This window comes from Mandrillus leucophaeus, unplaced genomic scaffold, assembly GCF_000951045.1.
Source record: "Mandrillus leucophaeus isolate KB7577 unplaced genomic scaffold, Mleu.le_1.0 Scaffold153, whole genome shotgun sequence".
NCBI lineage: Eukaryota > Metazoa > Chordata > Mammalia > Primates > Cercopithecidae > Mandrillus > Mandrillus leucophaeus.
This window is the reverse complement of record NW_012101510.1, coordinates 983,728-1,004,137: the sequence shown is the minus strand read 5'-3', so window position 1 is coordinate 1,004,137 and position 20,410 is coordinate 983,728. Positions and strand designations below refer to the sequence as shown.

At 57.0% G+C, this 20,410-nt stretch overlaps 3 protein-coding genes across 3 annotated transcripts in view; all 3 read left to right on the top strand.

The window, feature by feature from the left end:
- The window catches only part of TNFRSF13B (tumor necrosis factor receptor superfamily, member 13B), a 37,795-nt gene extending 37,098 nt beyond the window's left edge, over positions 1 to 697 (top strand). The window contains exon 5 of the mRNA XM_011975295.1: positions 592 to 697. Coding sequence (XP_011830685.1) covers positions 592 to 697 — 106 coding nt within the window. The remainder of the gene's footprint in view (positions 1 to 591) is intronic.
- Positions 698 to 1,257: 560 nt separating this feature from the next.
- Positions 1,258 to 20,410, top strand: part of LOC105535997 (TBC1 domain family member 28-like) — a 37,576-nt gene continuing 18,423 nt past the window's right edge. The window contains exon 1 of the mRNA XM_011975250.1: positions 1,258 to 1,332. Coding sequence (XP_011830640.1) covers positions 1,258 to 1,332 — 75 coding nt within the window. The remainder of the gene's footprint in view (positions 1,333 to 20,410) is intronic.
- LOC105536020 lies at positions 2,809 to 19,815 on the top strand. The gene is given in 16 exon segments (XM_011975289.1): positions 2,809 to 2,853; positions 3,853 to 3,933; positions 4,439 to 4,545; positions 4,859 to 4,976; positions 6,237 to 6,291; positions 6,294 to 6,398; positions 7,279 to 7,398; positions 7,606 to 7,766; positions 9,090 to 9,146; positions 9,305 to 9,386; positions 9,563 to 10,111; positions 10,494 to 10,631; positions 11,497 to 11,990; positions 17,439 to 17,514; positions 18,653 to 19,231; positions 19,733 to 19,815. Coding segments are annotated over 16 exon segments (2,850 nt in total).

The following is a 20,410-nucleotide window of genomic DNA, read 5'->3' as shown; positions in this document are numbered from 1 at the left end:
TGCTGTTCCCAAATGTAGCCATTCCACAGGTGAGATGTCTAGAGTCAGAGAGGTAATGACTGACCCAGAGACCCAGATGTGACCCTGGGCTGTGCTCTCAGCCGTGCCCTGTGCCATGCTGGACTCAAGCCCTGACCTCTGCAGCCTCCCTCCCTTAGATCCCAGCCTCCCTCCCTTAGATTTCCCTGGGGTTCTGGACCTTCATGGGGTGGAGGGGGTGATTCTCAGTCTAAGTCTGTGTCCGAAGCTGAGTCCCCACAGGAGGAGGTCTCACCAACTCAGACTTCAGGTGCGGTCACTGATGGTCCCCATGAGCCCCACTGGACACATGGGGTCCTTCATCTGGGAGTGGGGTGGGGAGCCCTCTGCCCTCAGGCAGTTGTGGAAAATGAAGGAGCTCTAGAGGGCTGCCTGGAGGGTGACGATTGTCTCTCCTGGTCAAAGGGGCTTGGGGACTGGAACCTTCTCTGTCTGATCCTCTGGAGACCTTGTCCTCCCTTTGTCCCAGGTATTCTCAAGGAGGATGGTCCCCCTGGGTGTTCTCCAGGACCAAGGCCCCAGAGTTCTGTTGTTTTTTTCTTGGTGATCCAGGAAAACGAAGCCCCCTCCTGTACTGACAACTGGGAATTGCGGAGTCCGCCATCCTCCACCTCAGACGGGGTTTCCACAAGCAAAGAGGCTGCTTTGGACTCAATAGGTCATTTTTTCCCCAAACTAAACACCCTCCTGCTTAGCTGGCGTTGTTCCTGAAGCGGCTTCACTGGCCAGAGTGAGTGAGAACTGGAGTAGAACGGAGCAGTCACCAGATGTCTTTCTTCCTACAGAAAACTGGGCATCTTCATGGTCCCAGAAGGATCCCAGGAGGCTGATCCTAAAGAGACGTCTGGTTCCTGACCCCAACTGCCTCCAGGTTCCCGGAACAGCCCATCATGGACCCTTTACCCTCAGCAGGTGGACGCTGTTTGTCCTGCCAGGGCAGGTGTGTGCCTGTCTCAGAGCATTTGGGAACAATGGGCCTCTCTGTCCAGGTCTCCCTATGTTCAAATCCTCAGGAAGGAGCCCACTCCTGGTCCAGGGCAGGGACTCTAGAGACTAGGGCAGGGGTGGAACCACTGGGCTTAGCCTCTTGTCTCAGGGAGCAACGGTGGAATGGGGCTTACCTGTCTGGCCAGCATTTGGGGGTCTGGTGGGAGCCGTTCAGGTGTGCTCTGGAGCTCTCGGGGGCAGCACAGCCTTTGGATGACTTCGTCTTGCAGGATGGAGATGGATGAGGACCCGGATATCCTGCGCACCCAGGGGCAAGGCAACATCATCATTACTAAGTATGAGCAGGTACAGGTCAGGCCGCTCCCTTGAGGAAGGTGGGGCCTCAGTTCCTCTACTGGTCAGAGCCTGGTCAGAGGGTCCTGGGCTCCCCAGGATCAGAGGGTGGAGATAGGCTGTCCATGCCCTCAGGACCCCAAGCCCCTCACCTTGCCCTTGTCTCCCTGGCCCTTGCTGGGTCACAGGGACGCTGAGCTGGGGCAGCAGTGGACATGGAGCATGAGCATGTTGACATCTGGAAATTCACCGGTCGCCTCTGGGTTATGTGGTGAGTCCTCTGTCCCCCCACCCACCAGTCTCACCTCAGGGATGGGTTTTGTTTTTAGAAAGGTCTCTCTGAGTTAGGGCAGGTTTCCCTGGCTCAGGCCAATCTCCTCTCTAGGGTCAGAACTCCTCCCTGCCTCTCCTACAGGTCCAGCCCATGGTCAGGGTTAGGGCAGAGCCTCAAGGCCCATCTAGGGAGCTGGGGAGAGTGAGTGGGTCAGAGAGGGGCTGGGTCAGCCCCCGGGCTCTCAGCACTGAGGTCTCCACGTGAGCAGGAGAGGAGGGGGCAGCCTCAGGGTCTGGCCCTGTCCCCTTGGGGCCTGCCCTGGTGAGATCTGAGGGTGGTGGCCACAGGGCAAGGGGACACCTGGCCAGGTCTGTGGGCAGTTGTGTAGCAGGTCTCCAAGGGCTCAGGGGGCCCAGCTGAGGCATCCTATAGGGAGGGGCATGGGGACAGCAAGGGCTGTGACCCTGGGAGGCTGGGGGAGAAGAAGGGTAGGACCTGGCCTGGGCATCTCATAGTGAGGCTAGGGGGACAACACAGCGTGCAGCTGAAGGCCCCGGGAGTGGTGCTGGGATAGGACCTGGGCCTGGTAAGGGGAGCCCAGCCTGGAGCCGACCCCTCAGGACTCACAGGATGGAGAGAGGGAGGAGCCTGGGGCAGGGGGGCGGGGTGAGCCTGTGAGACCTGCCACTTCTGGAAGGCACCTGAACCAAGATGGCCTAGGGTGGAGCTGATAGTCTGGGGAGGAAAACAGGTGGGGTGGTCAGGGAACAGTTGCTCACCTGGGACCCCTCAGTGAGGGGACTCGGTCAGTCCCCAAGGCTCTGCGTGGCCCTCCAGAGACTCTGGTTCCCGCTGGCTCAGTCAGCACTGTGCAGGGTGGATGGGGGGCTGAGTTGGGGTAGGTAGGACAGTAGGGGGAGGACAGGCAGGCATCCCACGTCCTGGTTTTTGCAGTGGCTGGGAGGAGGCTGAGGGCTGAAAGTCAATGACCCTGAGAGCTCACTGAGGCTGTAGGTGGGGTGGTGGGGCCAGCTCCACTGCCTGCAGGGCCCTTGGTCACCCTTGTCACCCCAGGCTTCTCCCCAGCAGCGCTGAGCAGCCCAGTTAGAGACCTGGGGGTCTCATGCCTAGGCTCTGACAGGAAGAGAGTCCGGGAAGGGCCAGGGTGACTGGAGATAGGGTCACAGTCTCTGGGTCAGGCAGGATGGGCGACGATGGGGAACAGGCAGGGTCAGCGGCCAGGGCGCAGGCAGAGGCAGGTGCACGCTGGGAGGTCAGACCCTGCAAGGCCTGTGGGGAGTGTCGGGTGGGATGGGTTCCAGGTGCATCCTCAGGGCACCGGGCAACACTCACGCCAGGCTCCTTGGTCTCTGGTGGGTGATGTGGTCACTCCCGAGGCACTGCTGTCAGTCAGGGCTCGGCCACCCGCCCTAGGCGGCACCCATCCCGTCTCAGAACTGGACTTTCTCAGCTCCCGCAGAGGGTGTTGCGTCCAGCCCAGGAGGAGCAGTCCCACTGTGTGGGCCGAGGTACCCCACGGGCCCCAAGTGGCCCCTGCCAGGCCAGCCTCGAGCTCCCTCTTCTCCAGGGTCCTTGTGTCTCATGGGCGTCAGCTCTACAGGGAGGCCCTTGCCTTCCTTCCCTGTGCCTTGTCCCGGGATGAGACTTAGGGTGGATGGGGAGGGCCGGGGCCCTTTCATGGAAGAGGATGGCTCCTGGCCCGGGCAGGTCCTCAGCTCTGCCTGGGTTGCCTTACAGTGAGACAGAGTTGCCCATGTCAATGCCCTGAAGGTGCACGTAAGAGCCAGTGCCTGCTGCGTGGGAGGCTGGTCCAGGGACCAGGAATCAGGAGTGGTCGGTGAGACAGAGGGGGTGGCCCGTGGGCCCAGGCAGTGGTGAGTAGGCCACGGCTGTCCCTGGGACAGGCAGCCTTTCCTGATGGACTCTGTTCCCATGAGCGTTTGACCAAAACCCAAACCAAGAACCACAATCTTGGCTCAGAGGCCATTGCCTGTTTGTACCAAGTCCCCAGCTAAAGGCCGGGGCCCGACCAAAACTCGGGGTGTTTGTGGCCTGAGGATTGCATGTCCTGGGATCACCAGTCCAGATCACCAGCTCCAGTTAGTTCAGAGAGTCTCAGCTCCCAGGGTCTGCTCTGTCCTGGCTCCTTCAGGGCCCGGAAGCCCAGGACGCAGCATCCATGGGCCGCTGCTGGAGGCCTGGCAGCTCCACTAACTCCATCCTGGTTCATTTGACAGCAAAGATGTCAGGAAATAAAACGCACTGCCAAGTGGCTGAAAATACTCAGAGACTGGACAAAATATAAGAACAGCAGGAAGGTAACATAACAGCTGGGACTGGTGGCTCAGACCTGTAATCTCAGCACTTCAGGAGGCCGAGGTGGGCGGATCACCTGAGGTCAGGAGTTTGAGACCGTCCTGGCCAACATGCGAAACCCTGTCTGTACTAAAAATGCAAAAATTAGCTGGGCATGGTGGCGGGCGCCTGTAATCCCAGTTACTCAGGAGGCTGAAGCACGAGAATTGCTTGAACCCAGGAAGTGGAGGTTACAGTGAGCCAAGATCACGCCACTGTACTCCAGCCTGGGCGACAAGAGTGAGACTTCATCTCAAAAGAAAAAGAAGGTAACATGGGGAGGGAGTGGCCTCTGTGACTGCTCTCTGCAGTCAGGAGACAGGCGCCCATGGCCATGACATGGCACCATCTGCCTCTCAGCGGGTGGGTGGCACCCAATCCTCACCATAGGACAGCAGGACTGTTTGCCGGCTTTCCTCCCCCAGTCACCACACGTCCTGTCTCACTAGAGGGTTCTTCTGTCTGTAGCTGTCTCAAAGCGTGTACAAAGGCATTCCCCTGGTGGTGTGAGGCTGGGCGTGGTCACTTCTGCTAGACATTGACAAAGTCAAGTCTCAGAACCCGGGAAATACAAGGTAAGGCCCTCCCACACTCGGCCAGGGCAGGACAAATAGGCCAGGCTGTGTCAGGAGCCCAGGACTCCAGCTGGAGGGAACGTTGAGCCCGGGTTGGGGGTGGGGGCTGTGGTCAGACGCACATGCTGGGCACAGATGGTGACACAGGCACCACAGGTACCTGTGACCTCCCTGGCTTCAGAAACAAGGCAAAAAAGGAGCTTTCTGCAGAAGGAAACCTTCCTCCCTTTCTTCCAGAAGTGCTGACTGTGGGATGACTGCCGTTTGGGGCAGGAAGTCTTTTGTCTGTTTTGAGGCTGCTTCCTCCTCTCAGCCCTACCCTACAGGTCATGAAGGAGAAAGGCAAGAGGTCCTCCAGGATCACCCACCACATCAAGGTAGATGCCAGCCGCACCCCGCAGAACCACACGATGTTTAGAGAAGGATTCAGAGTCAAGTAAGGCCTATGGGGGCTGCAGGGGTCCCGGGAAATATGGGGTGATCCAGAGGGATAAGGGCTTCCCCAGGGCAGAGGCCATGGCCACCCAGGAGGAGTGACAGAGCTGCCAAGGGCTCTCCTGGCCCAGGCAACAGCCAGCATTATGGACTGAGCACCTCCCGGGCTCTAAGCCCTGGGCCGGGCTGGGACATGTGGGGCCAGAACCCAGGTGGCTTCCAAGGAAATGGAAGGCAGCAAAAAAAAGTTATGCAAAATGGTGAAAAGTGCTCTCCATGACCCACAACTACCCAGGAAGGTGGCAGGGTGGTGGGACTTGGGAGCCTTCCCAGGCAACACTGACAGCCCAGAATACTAGGGAGGATGTGGGGCCCCGGAAACTCTCACCCATGACTGATGGGAACACGACAGGGCACAGCCACTTTGGAGGTCAGATGGGCTGTGGCTCACAAAGTTCGGTGGCCTCGTACCACACGTCCCCAAAGTGTCACAGATATTGACCACACTGATTTGAAAACTGACGTCCAAACACAAGCTGCATGCTGCGTTCACTGCTTGATTGATTGTCACTCACACCCGGAGGCTACCGAGATGATCTTCAACAGGGGTACTTAAGAGGAAGGAGGTTCCACTCCAGACAAAGACGACTCAGTGAGGAAAAGGAACGAATCCCCGATGCCTGCAGGAACATGGGTGGAACTTAGATACATATTGCTGAGGGAATTAAGCCAGACCCCACAGGCTACCACCGCAGGATTCCAATTCATCGGCCATTCTGGGAAAGGGCAAAGCATAGAGACAGAGAACGGGTCAGGATGGCCAGCGGCTGACGGAGCCGGGAGACATTGGCTGCAAAGGGGACACGCTGGGGACTTGGAGGATGAAGGAGCTTCTCTGGGAGGGGCTGCAGCGGTGGACGGGAGGCTCTGCACATTGGTTCAGAACCATGGAACTGCACGTCCCAAAGACTGGACTTCCGTGTCTGCAACCCGAGCAAAAGGGGAAGAAAAAAATCAACCAGAGTGAAAATGATTACTGATCCAACTGTACACCTGTGATATTTGCATTGCAAGGAATGTGGATTTTACTGAAAAAACTCCTAAAAACTCAGGTGTCCTGAAGAGCTCACTGCTTATTTGGGAGAACATCTGAACCCAGAATTGTGTTTGTTGTCTGGGTTTGTAGACAAAATGAAACTGACAGCATCTGCACAAAACAAAACAAAAAAAACCCCCCTCTTTTCCCTCTTTTCTAGGCACAGGAATTATGTGACATCCTCGTGGCCTATTCTGCATATAACCCTGTGAATATTCTGGGCAGCAATATTCCTGGGCCCTGTGCCCATATTCACAGGCATGGGTGTCTCTCGGGGGTGTCAGCACTTCTGGAAAATTCAGTGTTCGTGACCCACCAGCACGTAGTAGGGAGGACTCAAGCTCACTGCTGGCGTGGACACCCAAGCAAGGGTTGGCTGAGGGGGTCAAACTGAGACGGAAAAGGGTTGAGGTCCAGACTCTTGGTGTCATCTTGATCCGATCCCCACGTCTCAGATGAAGAAATGACCTTCCCCTCCTGGTGTTGCCCTGAAGCCCAGGAGCTTGGCAGGGTCGCATGCAGATGGTCCTCACAGGAGACAGGTTTGACAAGTTGCTGAGGTGCCTGATGGGCCAGGCTTTTGTCATGAAATGAGTTTGCATCCTGAGGAAACCTCTTCTTCACCAGAAACCAGGCAGAGATCCAATTTTCCCTTTCCCTGAACCCCACAGGAGTGCAACAGACAGGCAGGGTGTCACCCAGGTGGCTGCTCCTGCGCCACTCCCACTTTTCAGACCATTCCAGGCAGGGAGAGCTGCTGAGCTGACTCCATGTGCTTCCCACATGGGGTCTGGACCCAGCCGCCCTCCTGTGCCTGGCAGGCAGCCCCTGAGCTGTTGCAGGACCCTTTGTGTGGTGGTCAGCGCCCCGCTGCCTGCCCTTATGGTGGGTGCAGTTCACAAGTGCTGCTCCAGGCCTGGCATAGTGGCCTCCTCAGCCTGGCCCAAGGGAGGGAGCATGAACAATCCCTGCCTGTGCCCTTTAGGGCCATGTGAGCTGAGACACTCGCTGCAGGAGTCCCCCCAGGATCCTTGTCAGCTGAGTCATACGTGACCTGCTCAGTCCTCATGCCCACCCCAAATCCCTGGGGGTTTGAGGCAGGTGTCCCTGAGGACCTCTGCCATCTCTGGTGACATGAGTCCTCCCAGGTGGCCTCAGTCCTCCCAGGTGACATCGTTCCACAGTGACTCTGGCTCTTGCAGGAGGTGGGCTACACAGGGACCTGAGCCATGTCACCGCCATCCTCCTCCTGTATCTGCTGGAGGAAAATGCTTTCTGGGTGCTGGCCCAGCTGCTGGTCGGTGAGGGGCACTCCCTGCAGGGTAGGTGGACAGCTGCCCCCGAGGCCTTACACAGCCATGCCAGGGGACGGCCACCCTGGCTGATGATCCTGACTTCCAGGCAAGGCGCCTTCCTTGCATGCCAGCTTATTTGGAGTCTCCAGGATGTCCCTGCTGAGGGTCCCACAGCAGCCTGGGTCTGGACAGGGACCCTCTTACCTCAAGTCAGATGCCTTTCACCCCCAACAGCAGAGGTCATTGATATCTCCCCCTGGCTGGCCTTTGTCCCCCGAAGCCAGCCCCAACTTTGTGCAGGCACCACTCACCTCCCTGAGTGTCCTCCTGCCTCCCAGCTGGCTGCGCTCCCAGCCACTCTCCCTGCCCACGAATGGGCCAATGAAGCCCAGAGGGCAATGTTCCCCATGCATCCCATGTCCCCCAGCCTGACATCACATCCAGGAGATGGCCACACAGCCCCCAGCACCCACCCCGTTCTCCCCACTGGCACCTGCCTGCCTCTGCCCTGCCTCAAAACATCAAAGGCAGGCCTGCCCTCCTGGCACCTCGACCCGTGATGCTGCTGGGCAGCACCTCCAGCTAGGGCCCTCCTCCCCAGGGCTGAGGCCGCATGATGGGGTCACCAGATAGGAGGGAGGGAGGCCTCAGGGCCCAGGGTCCTCTGCCACTACCCAGCTCTTGGGAGTGGACTCTGATGAGGTGATGGGTCAGGGGCTTCTCAGTATTCTACAGTCCGAATACTGCCTGGCTCTGGAGGCTCCTGTCACACCAGGAGCAGGTGTTGCCCAAGTCCTTCCCAAAGATCATGAGACACCTGGTGAGTGGACAACACCCCCAGCTCCTCCCCAGAGGCCCTGGGTCCCACGAGCCAGGGGCGGCTCGAGTCCCTCATGGAGCTAACAAGAGGCCAAGTCCCAGCCACAGCCTGACCTGGGATGGGGATTCTCCATGGGTTTGGAGTTGGGTTTCCTTTTCTTGCCCTGGGAGAAGCAGAGGTGCTGGGACCAGAGCCAAGCTCTGGCTGAGCAGGGCTGAGGGAAGCGTGTCCATCGGGCATCTGGGTATGGGGCAGGGGTTGGGGGACCCCTGGCCACTGCCCTGGGTTCTGCTCCTCGGAGGAGGGTCTGTAGAGGGGACTGGAAGTGGGAGGACTTCAGGGTAGCCCAGGGGGCCCTGAGCACCTCTGCTCCTCCCTTCAGGGCAAGGAAGGGCTGTGCACTGAGGGTTCCATGTTGATGAGGCTCCTCCGGTGTTTCATGGGTGGGATAAGGAGGCACAGGGAGACCCCAGCCCAGGGATGCAGTGCCCGGCTCCCTCAGCCCAGGGGTCCAGCTCCTCCAGGAGGACCTGGTTCACCCCCAGCTCGCAGGAGGCACAGGCAGGTCCCTGCAGGGCTCACAAGCCAGGCCCTGCCCAAGAGGGGCATCCCATAGCAGAGGCCAGGGCTCGGCCCAGCCTCGTGGGAAGACTGGGGCAGGACCCGACTTGGGAGGGCCCAGGGAAGCCCCAAGTCCTCAGGAAACCCCTCCTTCCGGAAGCCGCAGCACTGCTGAGATGAGCCCCCCATGAGGAGCTACAGAACCTTGTCTGACTCAGTGTTATGGGGGATCTCATCCCATGGAGAGGGGGTCCCCAGCACTCCAGGGTGGGCCCTGTTCAGGCCATCAGCCCCAGCCTGGAAAGGCCAGGTCCTCCCACACCTGCTGTCCCCACAGAAATCCTTTGGGCTCACCCCGCAACTGTGGGATGTGTTTATCTTGGAGCGCGAGCAGGTACTGACGGTCGTGAAGCATGAATCATCCAAAATACACAGGAATACGTCCTGTGTGCCCAAGGGTGCCTGGGGGAGGGAACACGCAGAACAGATCCCAGCTGGCCTGAGGGAAGTGTCCTCACACTGTCCCCATGACTCTTTCCTCTATCCTGATAGGGGGGTCTGGCCTGGTGGGCTGGGCAAGGCATGATGACACTGAGTCCACCCCCACATGACCCAGATGAAAGTCAGGAGTGTGGTGAGCACTTCCCTGCCTGGCCTTCCCCAGCTGTCGCCTCCTGTGCACAGCTGGATCCCCGGGTGGCCAAGAAGGAACAGGCACCACCCAGTGGGAGGTGGGCCTGGTGGAAATGGGGTGCAGGCACAGATCTCCCCCAAGGAATCCTCCTGACCTGATGCCCGCGCTGTCCCTAGAGTACCTCATGAAGCTTTCCTGGAGCACCATCTGGGAGTTTCGGGAGCAACTGTCTCAGAGCTGGGCCCTGGAGGACAACGCGGTCCTCAGGAACCTTCAAACTTCCATGAAGGAACTCACAAGGAAACACTGGGACCTGCCACCCCCAGGTGAGCTCCAGCACCAGGTCCCGTCCCGAGTCACCCTCTGGGACAGTCAGTGGTGGGGAGTGCCCTGGCCCCATCAGCCCTCCTACCTGGCCTTCCTCCTGCACCTCTTCTTCCTCCTCTTCCTCCTCTACTCTAAGAAACTCAAATGGGTCTGCCGGTCCTCAGGGCAGGCTCTGAGAGCATGTGTGTGTGTGCTGGACATGCTGTGTGGACAGGCAGGGGTCATGGGCAGGACCCCACAACACCCCTCCCCGACTTTCCACATTGTCTCCCTCACCCCCTCAAAGGGTCCTGAAGGGCATTGGGGCAGTCAGACCGAGCTGTGGAAGCCCCCACCCCCACCTCCAAGCAACCTCAGAGAACAGCAAGGGCCCCTCACTCCTGAGTGCCCCTCCAAGGGTATCAAGACAACAAGCCAGGGGGACAAGAGAATCAGTGTCCCTGACCCAGAGAGGATTTGGGCAGAGGGGATGGGGGAAGTTCTGACCCAGAGCCATAACCAAGAGTTCAGCTGGGCGTGGGATCGGTCCAGCCCTGGCATGGGGTGGACGGATTGGAGGGCAGAGGGGAAGCTGTGCCCATTCACTTCTCACCTGCTGTGGAGACAGTCCCCCACGCGAGGTGCTGGGTGACAGTGAAGGTTTCTTCCACCTGAGTTCTGAGTCAGGGTTGCCGAACAGCCCTGAGGTGAGGGTGTGAGGCAGGAAGCCCTGAGTCAGCCTGAACCCAGGGGGCCATTCTGGGAGTGACCTGAGGTTCTCTGAAAGCTCCCCCACCCCAGGCTGCACACAGCCCTCGCCCTGGGATCAGCAGCCTGCAGGGGTGTCCTCAGTGTCAGGCCAGGGGGCCACACAGGGACCCCGAGGACTCCAGAGGCCCCGGTCTGTGGGGCCCGCCCTGAAGGGACCCAACACGCTCAGTGAAGATGTTTCTTTTTTTCCGCCAAGATGGAGCGAGGGTCCTTGAGTGTGTCCCCTGGCATTGGGCCCCTCTGTCAGGGGGACAGACTGGCCCTCCCCACCCCACCAGCTCAGCTCCAGGAGCTCATGCCATCAGTCCCCCTGGAACAAAAGCCCTGTCACCCCCAGCCTGGCTGGATAGGACTGTCCCCAAGGCCAAGGCTGAGGCCCAGCAGCACAAGGGGCTTCCCCAGAACCCAGGGCAGCAAGCCACTCTTTGAGGGGCCCAGAAGCTCAAGATGAGGGCAGCCTGTCCCCCGGTGAGGTCAGGCTTTGTATTACACTAACACTTGTCCGGGAACACTATGCCACAGCTCCACACAGACCCGCATGTCGGGGGTCCGTGTTTCCTGTGCTGCCATTTTGAACACGGCTCCTGGGACTCTGTCACTTCTCCATCTTCTGTGGACAGCCCTGGAACAAAAAGACAGACCCCACCCAGCGAGCCCACTGGGACCCCGACACCAGGCCCTGCCCTGGCTTATAACAGAGAAGAGGCCGGTCAAGAGATACCCCAGCAGCAAGGTGGCACCTGCCTGTGACTCCCCGCGGTAGAAGAAGAACTTGGAATGGAAGGAGCCCAGGCAGTACCCGCCCAGCTGCCTTACAGCCCCAGATGGCTGCTGGACCTTGGTTTTTACTGCTATTTTATTTGTATTTTATATTTTTGGCTTGTGGGCCTTGAGAAATCCCATTCAATGGGGGACTTGGTCCCATCAAGGCCTCAGGAGGGAAGGCTGAGCATGGGGTTCCTGCAGCCCCAGCCAGCCAGCAGCATGCCCTGGGGCCCCTGACTCCACCTGTGGGTCAGAGTCCCTCCCCCAGGGCCCAAGGCCCAGGTCCAGAGGGACCTGGCTTCAACCCGAGTCCTAGGAGGAGAGGGGCACCGCAGGCCTCCAGGTGACCACGCAGGGGACCAGGGCACTGCAAGCCCTGATGCTGTAAGGATTAACATCAGAGAACCTGGGCAAGCCAGGCCAGAGACGCTGAGCCCGTGCAGTGATGAGGATGTGGGGGGCTGGCTCAAGGGGGTCAACAGCTGTGAACACTGCTGCCTCTTCCCGGCCTCATTGCTGCAGTGCAGGCAGTCTGCACCCCGGAGACTGGCCCACCAGCACCCCGAGTGCCCTAGTCCGCTATGCCAACATGGCACCCAGAGACTTCGCAGCCCTGCCTGCCGCACCACCCCCCTCCTGGAAGCCTTGTCCTGCAACCTAGCCCCTGTCGCAGCCACAGCAGGCACCACTGCCAAGCACCTTCCAGCCGGGCTTCCCAGAGGGCAGAGGCGCCCTGCAGTCATTGCCTCAGCAGCTCACACTGTGAAGATAGTTTCATCTACATTCCCATGTTCCCACCAAAGAGAACTGCTGCAGAGGATGCTCTTGATCCTGAGGTGGGGAAAACGGCACGCCAGGTGGATGGAGTCAGCTCCTTTCCCCAGCCACCACGATTGCTGGATGGACCCATGGACAAAGTGGCCATCAGACAGGAATGAGACACAAGAGGCTCAGCATCCTGCTTGTACCCTGACCAGGATGACCAGGCCGACACCACTGCCGAGTGCCCCATCTGCTGAGAGACTTGGTGTCGATCCCTGGGCTGGCACTGTTTCCCAGGAGGACCGGTTGGCCACCTATGGGCAGGCTACCCACACTGTGGAGAGGGTTGAGATTGGCTTTCACTGCAGAGAGCTCCTACCTGGACACAGACTCGCCGGCCCTGCCTGTTGCCATCACAGCAGCCCACAGGGCATTGCTTGCGACCAGGGTACCCCATTCACAGTGAGGGACATGGAGCCATGGCCCTGATCAGGGAACTAACTGTTCTCACTACGTCAGCCACCACCTGGAAGCATCGCTCAGTTACACTGAAGTGATGGTTTGTCTTACAAGATAAATGTTATGCTTTCTACTGGAAACCAGTATACGGTGCTGACTCTCCGACACCCAGAAGGTGTAGTTCTGAGAGAGTGAAGGTGTGAAAGTGGGCGATGTTCAGTATTGCATGGAATGTCTCAGTCACAAAGTTTTCCTATTCCTGTCCTGGAGAAATGGAGCTTTGCTGGTTGGAAGGTCTGAGGACCCAGGCAGAGTGAAGCTTCCCCCAGGGGAACACAACAATGGCTCTATTTACTATGAGAAGATAGGACTAAGTCTGAAACCCAGGGTGTTCTCTGGTGTTCTTGGTGTTTTCATGCAAAGAAAGTCAAATAACAAAGGTTTGCCACAGAGGCATCTGAAAAAGGAGGGGGCAGAACTATTCAGATCTCAGAGGCTTCAGAATTGAAGATGAGGCCAACCAGGAGACTCCTGACCTGCTGAGGGCAGGGAAAGTATGTGGGGGTGGCTGGGAGACGATGTCATAGCGATCTACCCCCACCTTGTGATCTGTCAGAGAACCGTGCTCTTGAATAGCTGTGTACATCTTCTCTCCACTGATTATAGTATTTCTTTCCATTTGTGACTCTCCAATCAAGCAAGGAGCTTGCTACAAAATGCACATTGCTGTACCATAGCCTGGGTCTTGCAATCCAAGGCTGGCAAGGATTCCTGTAGGTCAAGGGCCTCAGGTGACTTTTGTGCACACCCAAGGACAGAGTCCTAGATGACACCTTCCTGCTCCAAAAAGAAGGAACAAGCATCAACGAACAGCGAGCCAGTCACGGAAAGGGGTGAAATGTGAGTGCGTGACCTTCCTGACACCCAGACAAGACTTTGGGCATGAGGGCAGGCTGCAGCTCTGGCCACTGACTCTGACCAGGGACGCCCCCATGCAGGCCAGTGTGCCCTGGTTGCTCTTCTCCCTCCTGCCACCCTTTCCTCGGCTGTCTGTGTTAGGAAGGGAGAATCTGCCAGTTTTCAGAAGAAAATGTAGCTTTATTATGACATGGGAAAGACTCAAGTTATTAGGGGAGGAGGAGGAGTCCTGAAACAGCTCCTGAAAATGAGAGAGGAAAGGAAGGTGTAAATATGTTGGTAATAAAGTCTCCAACCACAGCACAGTCATGGGAATGTTTTTGTTACAATTTTTGTTTTCAAAGTTACAATAAACAAAACAGTCTCCTGAATTGTCACAAGAACAGCAGTTTTACACAATGAAAAGCATACACACCAAGCCAAAATAAATCACAGCTGGGTCTCTATGTTGCAGTGGTGCTGGTGCAGGAGGGAACATCCAGGGAGGTTCCAGTTCCTGCCAGGCAGCCCAGGTCCACCGAGGGCCCCGGGGCTGGAGGGAGGTCACGTACCACTCGGCTCAAAGCACTCCCTTCAAGCATCTGAAGAGGGAAAGTCCATTTATCTTCTCTGAAATGCAGGCAATTTTTCATACACTGGTGTGAATGTGTTGGGGTCACCCAGGGGCTCCCTTAGTGGCCAGATGCAGTTTGTCACAAACTGGTTTCCTGAATTTCATATTGGATCGGGAGCTAAAAGAAGAGAGATTCCCAAACCCATCATGTAAATATTTGGTTCTAACAAAGTAAAATCACAAGAGCACATCAAACACAGGACCTAATGCCCACGGCAGTGCCCAGGGCTGCTGTCCCTCTTGGGTGAGAAGTTCTATAGCAGGCACAGAGGTAATTGCTTAGAAAGGCAATGCCACAGTGAGTAAGGGGGATTCACTTGGATACAAACATTTAGAAAGATGCCTGAAGAAAACTAATGTGGCTTCATCTCTTCCAGATTCTAATGTTCCCAGAGCAGCAGCCACCCCTAAATGCAAGTGGAGACAGGATGGAAGCCCAGGGAGACATGGGGGAGGCGGGGCTTGGCCAAACCACAGGCAGCTGCCAGAAAGGCCCACACACCTGTGTTCTGCACTCTGTGGTGGACACCCCAGGAAAGCAGGGGTGCCCCTGTAACTGCCAAACAGGTTCACCTTGTCCGCGGCCTAGACAGAGCCGATTTATTGAGACAGGGGAATTGCAACAGAGAAAGAGTAATTCCTGCAAAGCTGGCCGTAGGAGAGACCAGAGTTATACTCCAATCAGTCTCCATTGGCATGATCCATCAGCATTCGGGGATCAGAGTTTGGAAGGATAATTTGGTAGGTGGTGGGGAAGGCCAGTGAGTCGGGAGTGCTGATTGCTTGGGTCAGACATGAAATCACAGGGAGTCGAAGCTGTCTTCTTGAGCTGAGTCAGTTCCTGGGTAAGAGCCACAAAATCAGATGAGGCAGTTTATCAATCTGGGTGGTGCCAGTTGATCCATCAAGAGCAAATCTCTCAAGCACCGATCTTAGGTTTTACAATAGGGACGTAATTCCCAGGAGCAATTTGGGGAGGGGCAGAATCTTGTAGCTTCCAGCTGCATGAGTCCTAAACCATAATTTCTAATCTTGTGGCTCATTTGTTAGTCTTACAAAGGCCGTCTAGTCCCTAGGTGAGAAGGAGGTTTGTTTTGGGAAAGGGTTGTTATCATCTTTGTTTTAAAGTATAAACTATAAACTAATAAATGTGCTTTATCAGTTAGGTGTGGTAGCTCACGCCTGTAATCCCAGCACTTTGGGAGGTCAAGATAGGCAGATAACTTGAGCCCAGGAGTTAGAGACCAGCCTGGGCAACATGGAGACCCTGTCTCTACAAAAAAATACAAAAATTAGCCAGGCATGGTGGTGTGGTGTATGCTTGTAGTTCCAGCTACTCAGGAGGCTGAGGTGGGAGGATCTTGAGCTCAGGAGGTGGAGGTGGCAGCAAGCTGAGATTGCGCCACTGCACTTCAGCCTGGGTGACAGAAGGAGACCCTGTCTCAAAAAAAAAAAAAAAAAAATAAGATCATGTTTCTCCCTTCATTCTTGTAATGCAATGGATTACACTGATTGATTAGGCAGCTCTGATTTTCCAGCATAAGCTGTAAATCTGCATTCTGGTGGGAAATTTTCCTTTTTTTTTTTTTTTTTGAGGGGAGGGGGCTGTGTTTGAACTGACCTCTGTGCTGAGTTCAGTAGCGACCTCCCCAAAAGTCATGTCCACCCAGCACCTGTGAACGTGACCTGATTTGGAAATGGGGTCTTCATAGATGTGATCAAGGAAAGATGAGATCTTGCTGGATTAGGGAGGGCTCTAACCCAGTGACTGGTATCATTATAAGGCAGGGGACATTTGGACAGAGACACAGGAAGGAAGGCCATGTGAAGACGGAGGCAGAGGTTGCATCCAGAGCCCAGGAACACTGAGGGCTTCCGGCCACCAGCAGAAGCCAGGGAAGGGGCCAGGAGGGGGGAACCTGCCGACCCCTCGATCCTGGACTCTGGCCTGACAGGATAAACTTCTGTTGTGTTAAACCCCCTTTGTAACACTCTGTGAGGACTGCCACAGGACACCCCAGCAGCTTGAAGCAGACCTTATCTAAAGGCCCCTAGGCACCTGTGGGTGGGCAGCCGCTTCTCCTGGGTGACAGCCCTCCTGAGTGACAGCCAGAGGTGACAGCCTTGGGTGACAACCCTCCTGGTTAACAGTCCTGGGTGACAGCCCTTGCTGGGTGACAACCCTTCTGTCAGACAGCCCTCTTGGGTGACATGCCTCCTGGGTGACAGCCCCCGGTAACAGACCCCCTGGATGACAGCCCTGGGTGAAAGCCTGGCTGGATGACAGCCTTCCTGAAACAGCCCTCTAGGTGACAGCCCTTCTGAGTAACAGCCCTCCTGGGTGACAGCCTCCCTGGGTGACAGCCCTCCTGCGTGACAGCCCTCCTGGGTGACAGCCCTGGATACTCCAGAGTGGATGCCAGTCTTCCAGCAGAGAACCAGGCGCCAGCACCTCCTGATGGTCACCAGCAGGTGGCGCCTCTGACCTAAGCACTAGGCTCCTCTGCACCCCGGGTTCTGGATGGCGCTGGGAGGAACCAGTTTAGGCAGGAGGAGCCCTGGACCGCTTGCCCTGGACCAAAATCAGGTGACGAGCGCGGGTGGACCCAGCTTCTTTACCTTCCTGAGGCGTTGGTCCAGGGGCTGGCTGCCCGCCCTGTGCAGAGGACTTTGTCCCTGGGGCGGGTGGGTGCAATAAATTTCAGGCTCTGACCCAGGGACAGAAGGGCACAGGGGGTAAACGGTCCCTCACTCTCCCCTGGCAGCGGCCCCTTGTCACAATCTAGGAAAATGTCCAGATACTGTGCCGGGTGGCGAGTTTTGCAAACCAGTCCAGTGGGTCGAAACCAGTCCAGCCGCCCACTGAACAGATTCTGCAGTGGGTCACACCTGCAGTCCCAGCGCTTGAAGAGACTGAGGCAGGAGGATGGCTTGAGCCCAGGAGTTCGAGGCTGCCTGCCCCCTGCACCCCAGCCTGAATGACGGAGCGAAGCAAGACACCATTGCCTCTTTATTTAACAAAACAAATCAAAACAAAAACCAAAACTTTTGAAAAGTAGGTTCTGGAACCTGACTTCCTGGCCCAACTCTGGCTTTTTCCACTGTCTCGGGCGAGGGCTCAGAGTCAGACCCCGGGACCAGGATTCCAGAGCAAGTGCTTGGTTTGAGAGATGCAGGAATCCCCAGGGGAGGGCACGAGAGGCAGGGGAGGGAAGAAGCCAGTAAAGTATGCGTTATCAAAGCAGTTACCAGTGAAGCACCAGGCTCCGTGCTGCGGGGAACCCTGTGCTGCGGGGAGCCCTGGGAGATAGCGTGGAGCAGGCCCCAGAGGTTGCCACACTAAGTAGCAAGGGGCTAGAGTAGTTGTCCACCACCCCCACAGCCACTGTTGGCTGAGACCCTCTCCTGGGGCAGGGACTCTCCAGGCCTCCAGCTGTGGAGCCTGCCCATCCTTGCAGCTGGGAGAAGCAGCCCAAGGATCCTGCTCGGGCGTCCCAGGCTTAGACGTGAAGAGGCAAGTCCTGCATGGGGAGGGTGGGTGATTGATGGATGGGACACCAGCTGTGTCCTCTGCGGCCACTGGGCAGCTGTGTGACCTCAGGCAATTGCTTGGCTTCTCTGTGTCTTCTCATGCTCCTTTGGTAGGAGGCTACCTAAGCCCAGTGAAGGTAGAGGGCCTAGAACTGCACCTGAACAGCGCTACACATGCCAGGATCTCAGGAGCCCAAGAGGGAGTCCCGTTACACCCCGTTTCACAGAGGAGGATGTGGAGGTCAGAGTGGCTAAGACACCTGCTCAATGCCGCCGGGCATGAGGGGACAGATGGGGCCTGGGGGACCCCGATCCCACATGCACAGGACCCCTGTCCAGTGCGCTCCTATGGTTAGATCAAGGCAATGCTGCCTCCAGGACCACCTCCCTCTTGCCCTGCACCAGCCAGGCATCCTCTAGGCAGGGACCACAGCACCATGGCCCCCACCCTTGGCCAGGCCTTCCAGGTCCTCTCCATAAGGTATCTTGGCACCACGCTGTGGCATCAGCATCACACACAATGCTGAGATGAAAGGTCTTATGCAGGTATCTTCGCACACCTGAGCAAACATTTCTACAGGAATAATCCACCCCAGTGGGATTCTTGGATCAAAAGGAAGCACACATGATTATTATAGAAGTTGACAGGCATTGTCCAATTGACGCCCTCACCCACAGGGCTCTTTCCCCACATCCTTGGCAATACCGGGTCCTTGTTTTTAAATCTGTGCTGACCCGATGGGCAGAGAGTAGCACCTTGTCATGTCGTCTCCTGCCTGTTTGACCCAGGATTTCGTGGACCGTGGGTTTGGCAGCTGCTGGCACTTCCTCTTCTGCACGTTCCCTCTTTGTGTCCTTTTCCAGATTGCTATTTCTTTGGGGTTTTTTTCTTAGTGATTTGTAGGGTGCTTTAAAATAAAATCCTGTGTCTGCCATGGTCTGCAGGTGACAAATATTTCTTCTTGGCTGATTGTTTTACTTTCAGCCGTGTTGGTGGGGACTTTGTGATTGTTTTTGTGATTGGTCTTTGGAAGTTGCTCATGTTTGTGTAATTGGATTTGTCATTCTTTCCCTTTGTCATTTCGGGGTTTGTGTCAGGAATTCTTCCCTCTTCAACCTGTTCCTCCACCTCCCTCCGCAGACCAGCCAGTGTTCTCTCCAGATCTGCCTCTCCCTCCATGCCGTGCTCTCGGGCCCTTCGTGGTGAAGCCAGGTGGCCGTCCTCCTGCCCCTGCCCCTGAAGGAGAAAGCTCCAAGACCTGCTATGTTTATGTCCCCTTCCTGGAGCCCCACCTCCATGTGTCCACCTACCTCCTCGACATGCCTGAGCCCCTATCGCTCTCCTCTCGCAGCAGCCTCAGGTGCAGAGCCCGGGGACTCTGGTCTGACACCGATGGCTTCTCAACTGCAGTCAGCACACCTGCTGCTCACCAGCCCTGTCCAGGCCAAGTCACAGCCAGGCCCAGCCCTGGATTCAAGGTTGTTATTTCGGCAGAATGCATCATCCAGGCATCTCTGGCTTGTCTCTGCCCCCACTCCCGTACCCTGTGCCCCGATGCCCTGGGGCTGCTGCTGCTGACATCTCCTTCCTGCCTACATCAGACCCAGCTCCCCCATGTTCATCCCTGGGGCCTGGGCCACCTGCTGCTCCCGCTGGCTCATCCACTGCCCATTACTAAGCCACACACAGCTCATCGACCTACAGCCACACTTGTCATACGTCCTTGCAGACCATGAGTCCAGAGAAGCACATGATGCAACCTCCCACACCTGACTCTTTTACAAACCAGCAGGCCACTGGGAGGCCGCTGTCCTTGTCTCTGGGGCAGCAGCAGGGGAAGCAGGGAAAATGAACAGCCTCCAAAACACTCCTCAGATGGAGCCGCCATGGAGGAACAAAGGGTCACCATCAACAAAACTCATTTAGCTCAATCAGCCTCCTGCCCAGCACACTGAAGAGGCATGCTCTGTCCTCAGCCAGAGTCCCAGGGTCCTGGCCCTGGCAGCCTCTTTATTATTCCTGGCTCCCGGGACTGGGACTCTCAGGGTGCCCATGCCAGGGAGGCCTGTATGGACGGGAGCAGATGTTTCCTTCTGTGCCCTCTGTGGGCTCAGGAAGACCCCACTCTGCAGGTGGCAGGAAGGGGCTGCATTGAGCAAGGGGCCCAGCAGCTGGAGTGGGCCTGGGTCTAACTCTCCACTCCTGTTCGCATTGGCAAAGCACCGCAGCTGACACGGCTGCGGGAGCGTCACGCTCAGGGAAGTCGGCGATGGTTGTTTCCCAGCTGCTTTGCAATTTGCTGAGTTCAACATACACGTATTGACTGCCCACTGTGTTTTTTGTGCTCACTTGGAAATTCTGTTGAGTGCCTACTATGTGGTAGGCACTCGTCTGGGTGCTGGGGATATGACCCGGGGCAAAAGTGTCAGTTCAGGTCCCCTGGGAAGTAGACAACAAATTGGAGTTAGAAATGCAAGAACTGTGTTAGGAGAAGGAGCTGTAAAGGAGAAAGGGGCGAGGGGCAGAGTAGTCAGGGAGAGCCTGTAACGCACCAAGCACAATGCTTGTGAAGGAGAGGGGCCATTGAAGAGCTGGGCGGGGGAGCCTCAGCCGGCCCCAGGTGTCTCTGGAGCAAAGATGGCCAGTAGTGGGGTCCCAGGTTGGGCAGGATGAGTTGAATGTGGCGGAGGATCCCCAAGTAGCTGGAGGCTGTCAGCTGACTGCACTTCTTGCAGAGGCTTCTCTCTTGAAGGCCAACCTGAGAAGAGCACCTCCATGGTGGCCACCAGAGATTAAGTGCAGCTGCCATCCTGTGGAGGGGATGGACAACACACCAAGCAGCAACGGCACCCCCTTCTAGAACAGAGGCCCCAAATGACAGTGCTTCAAGGGAGGTGG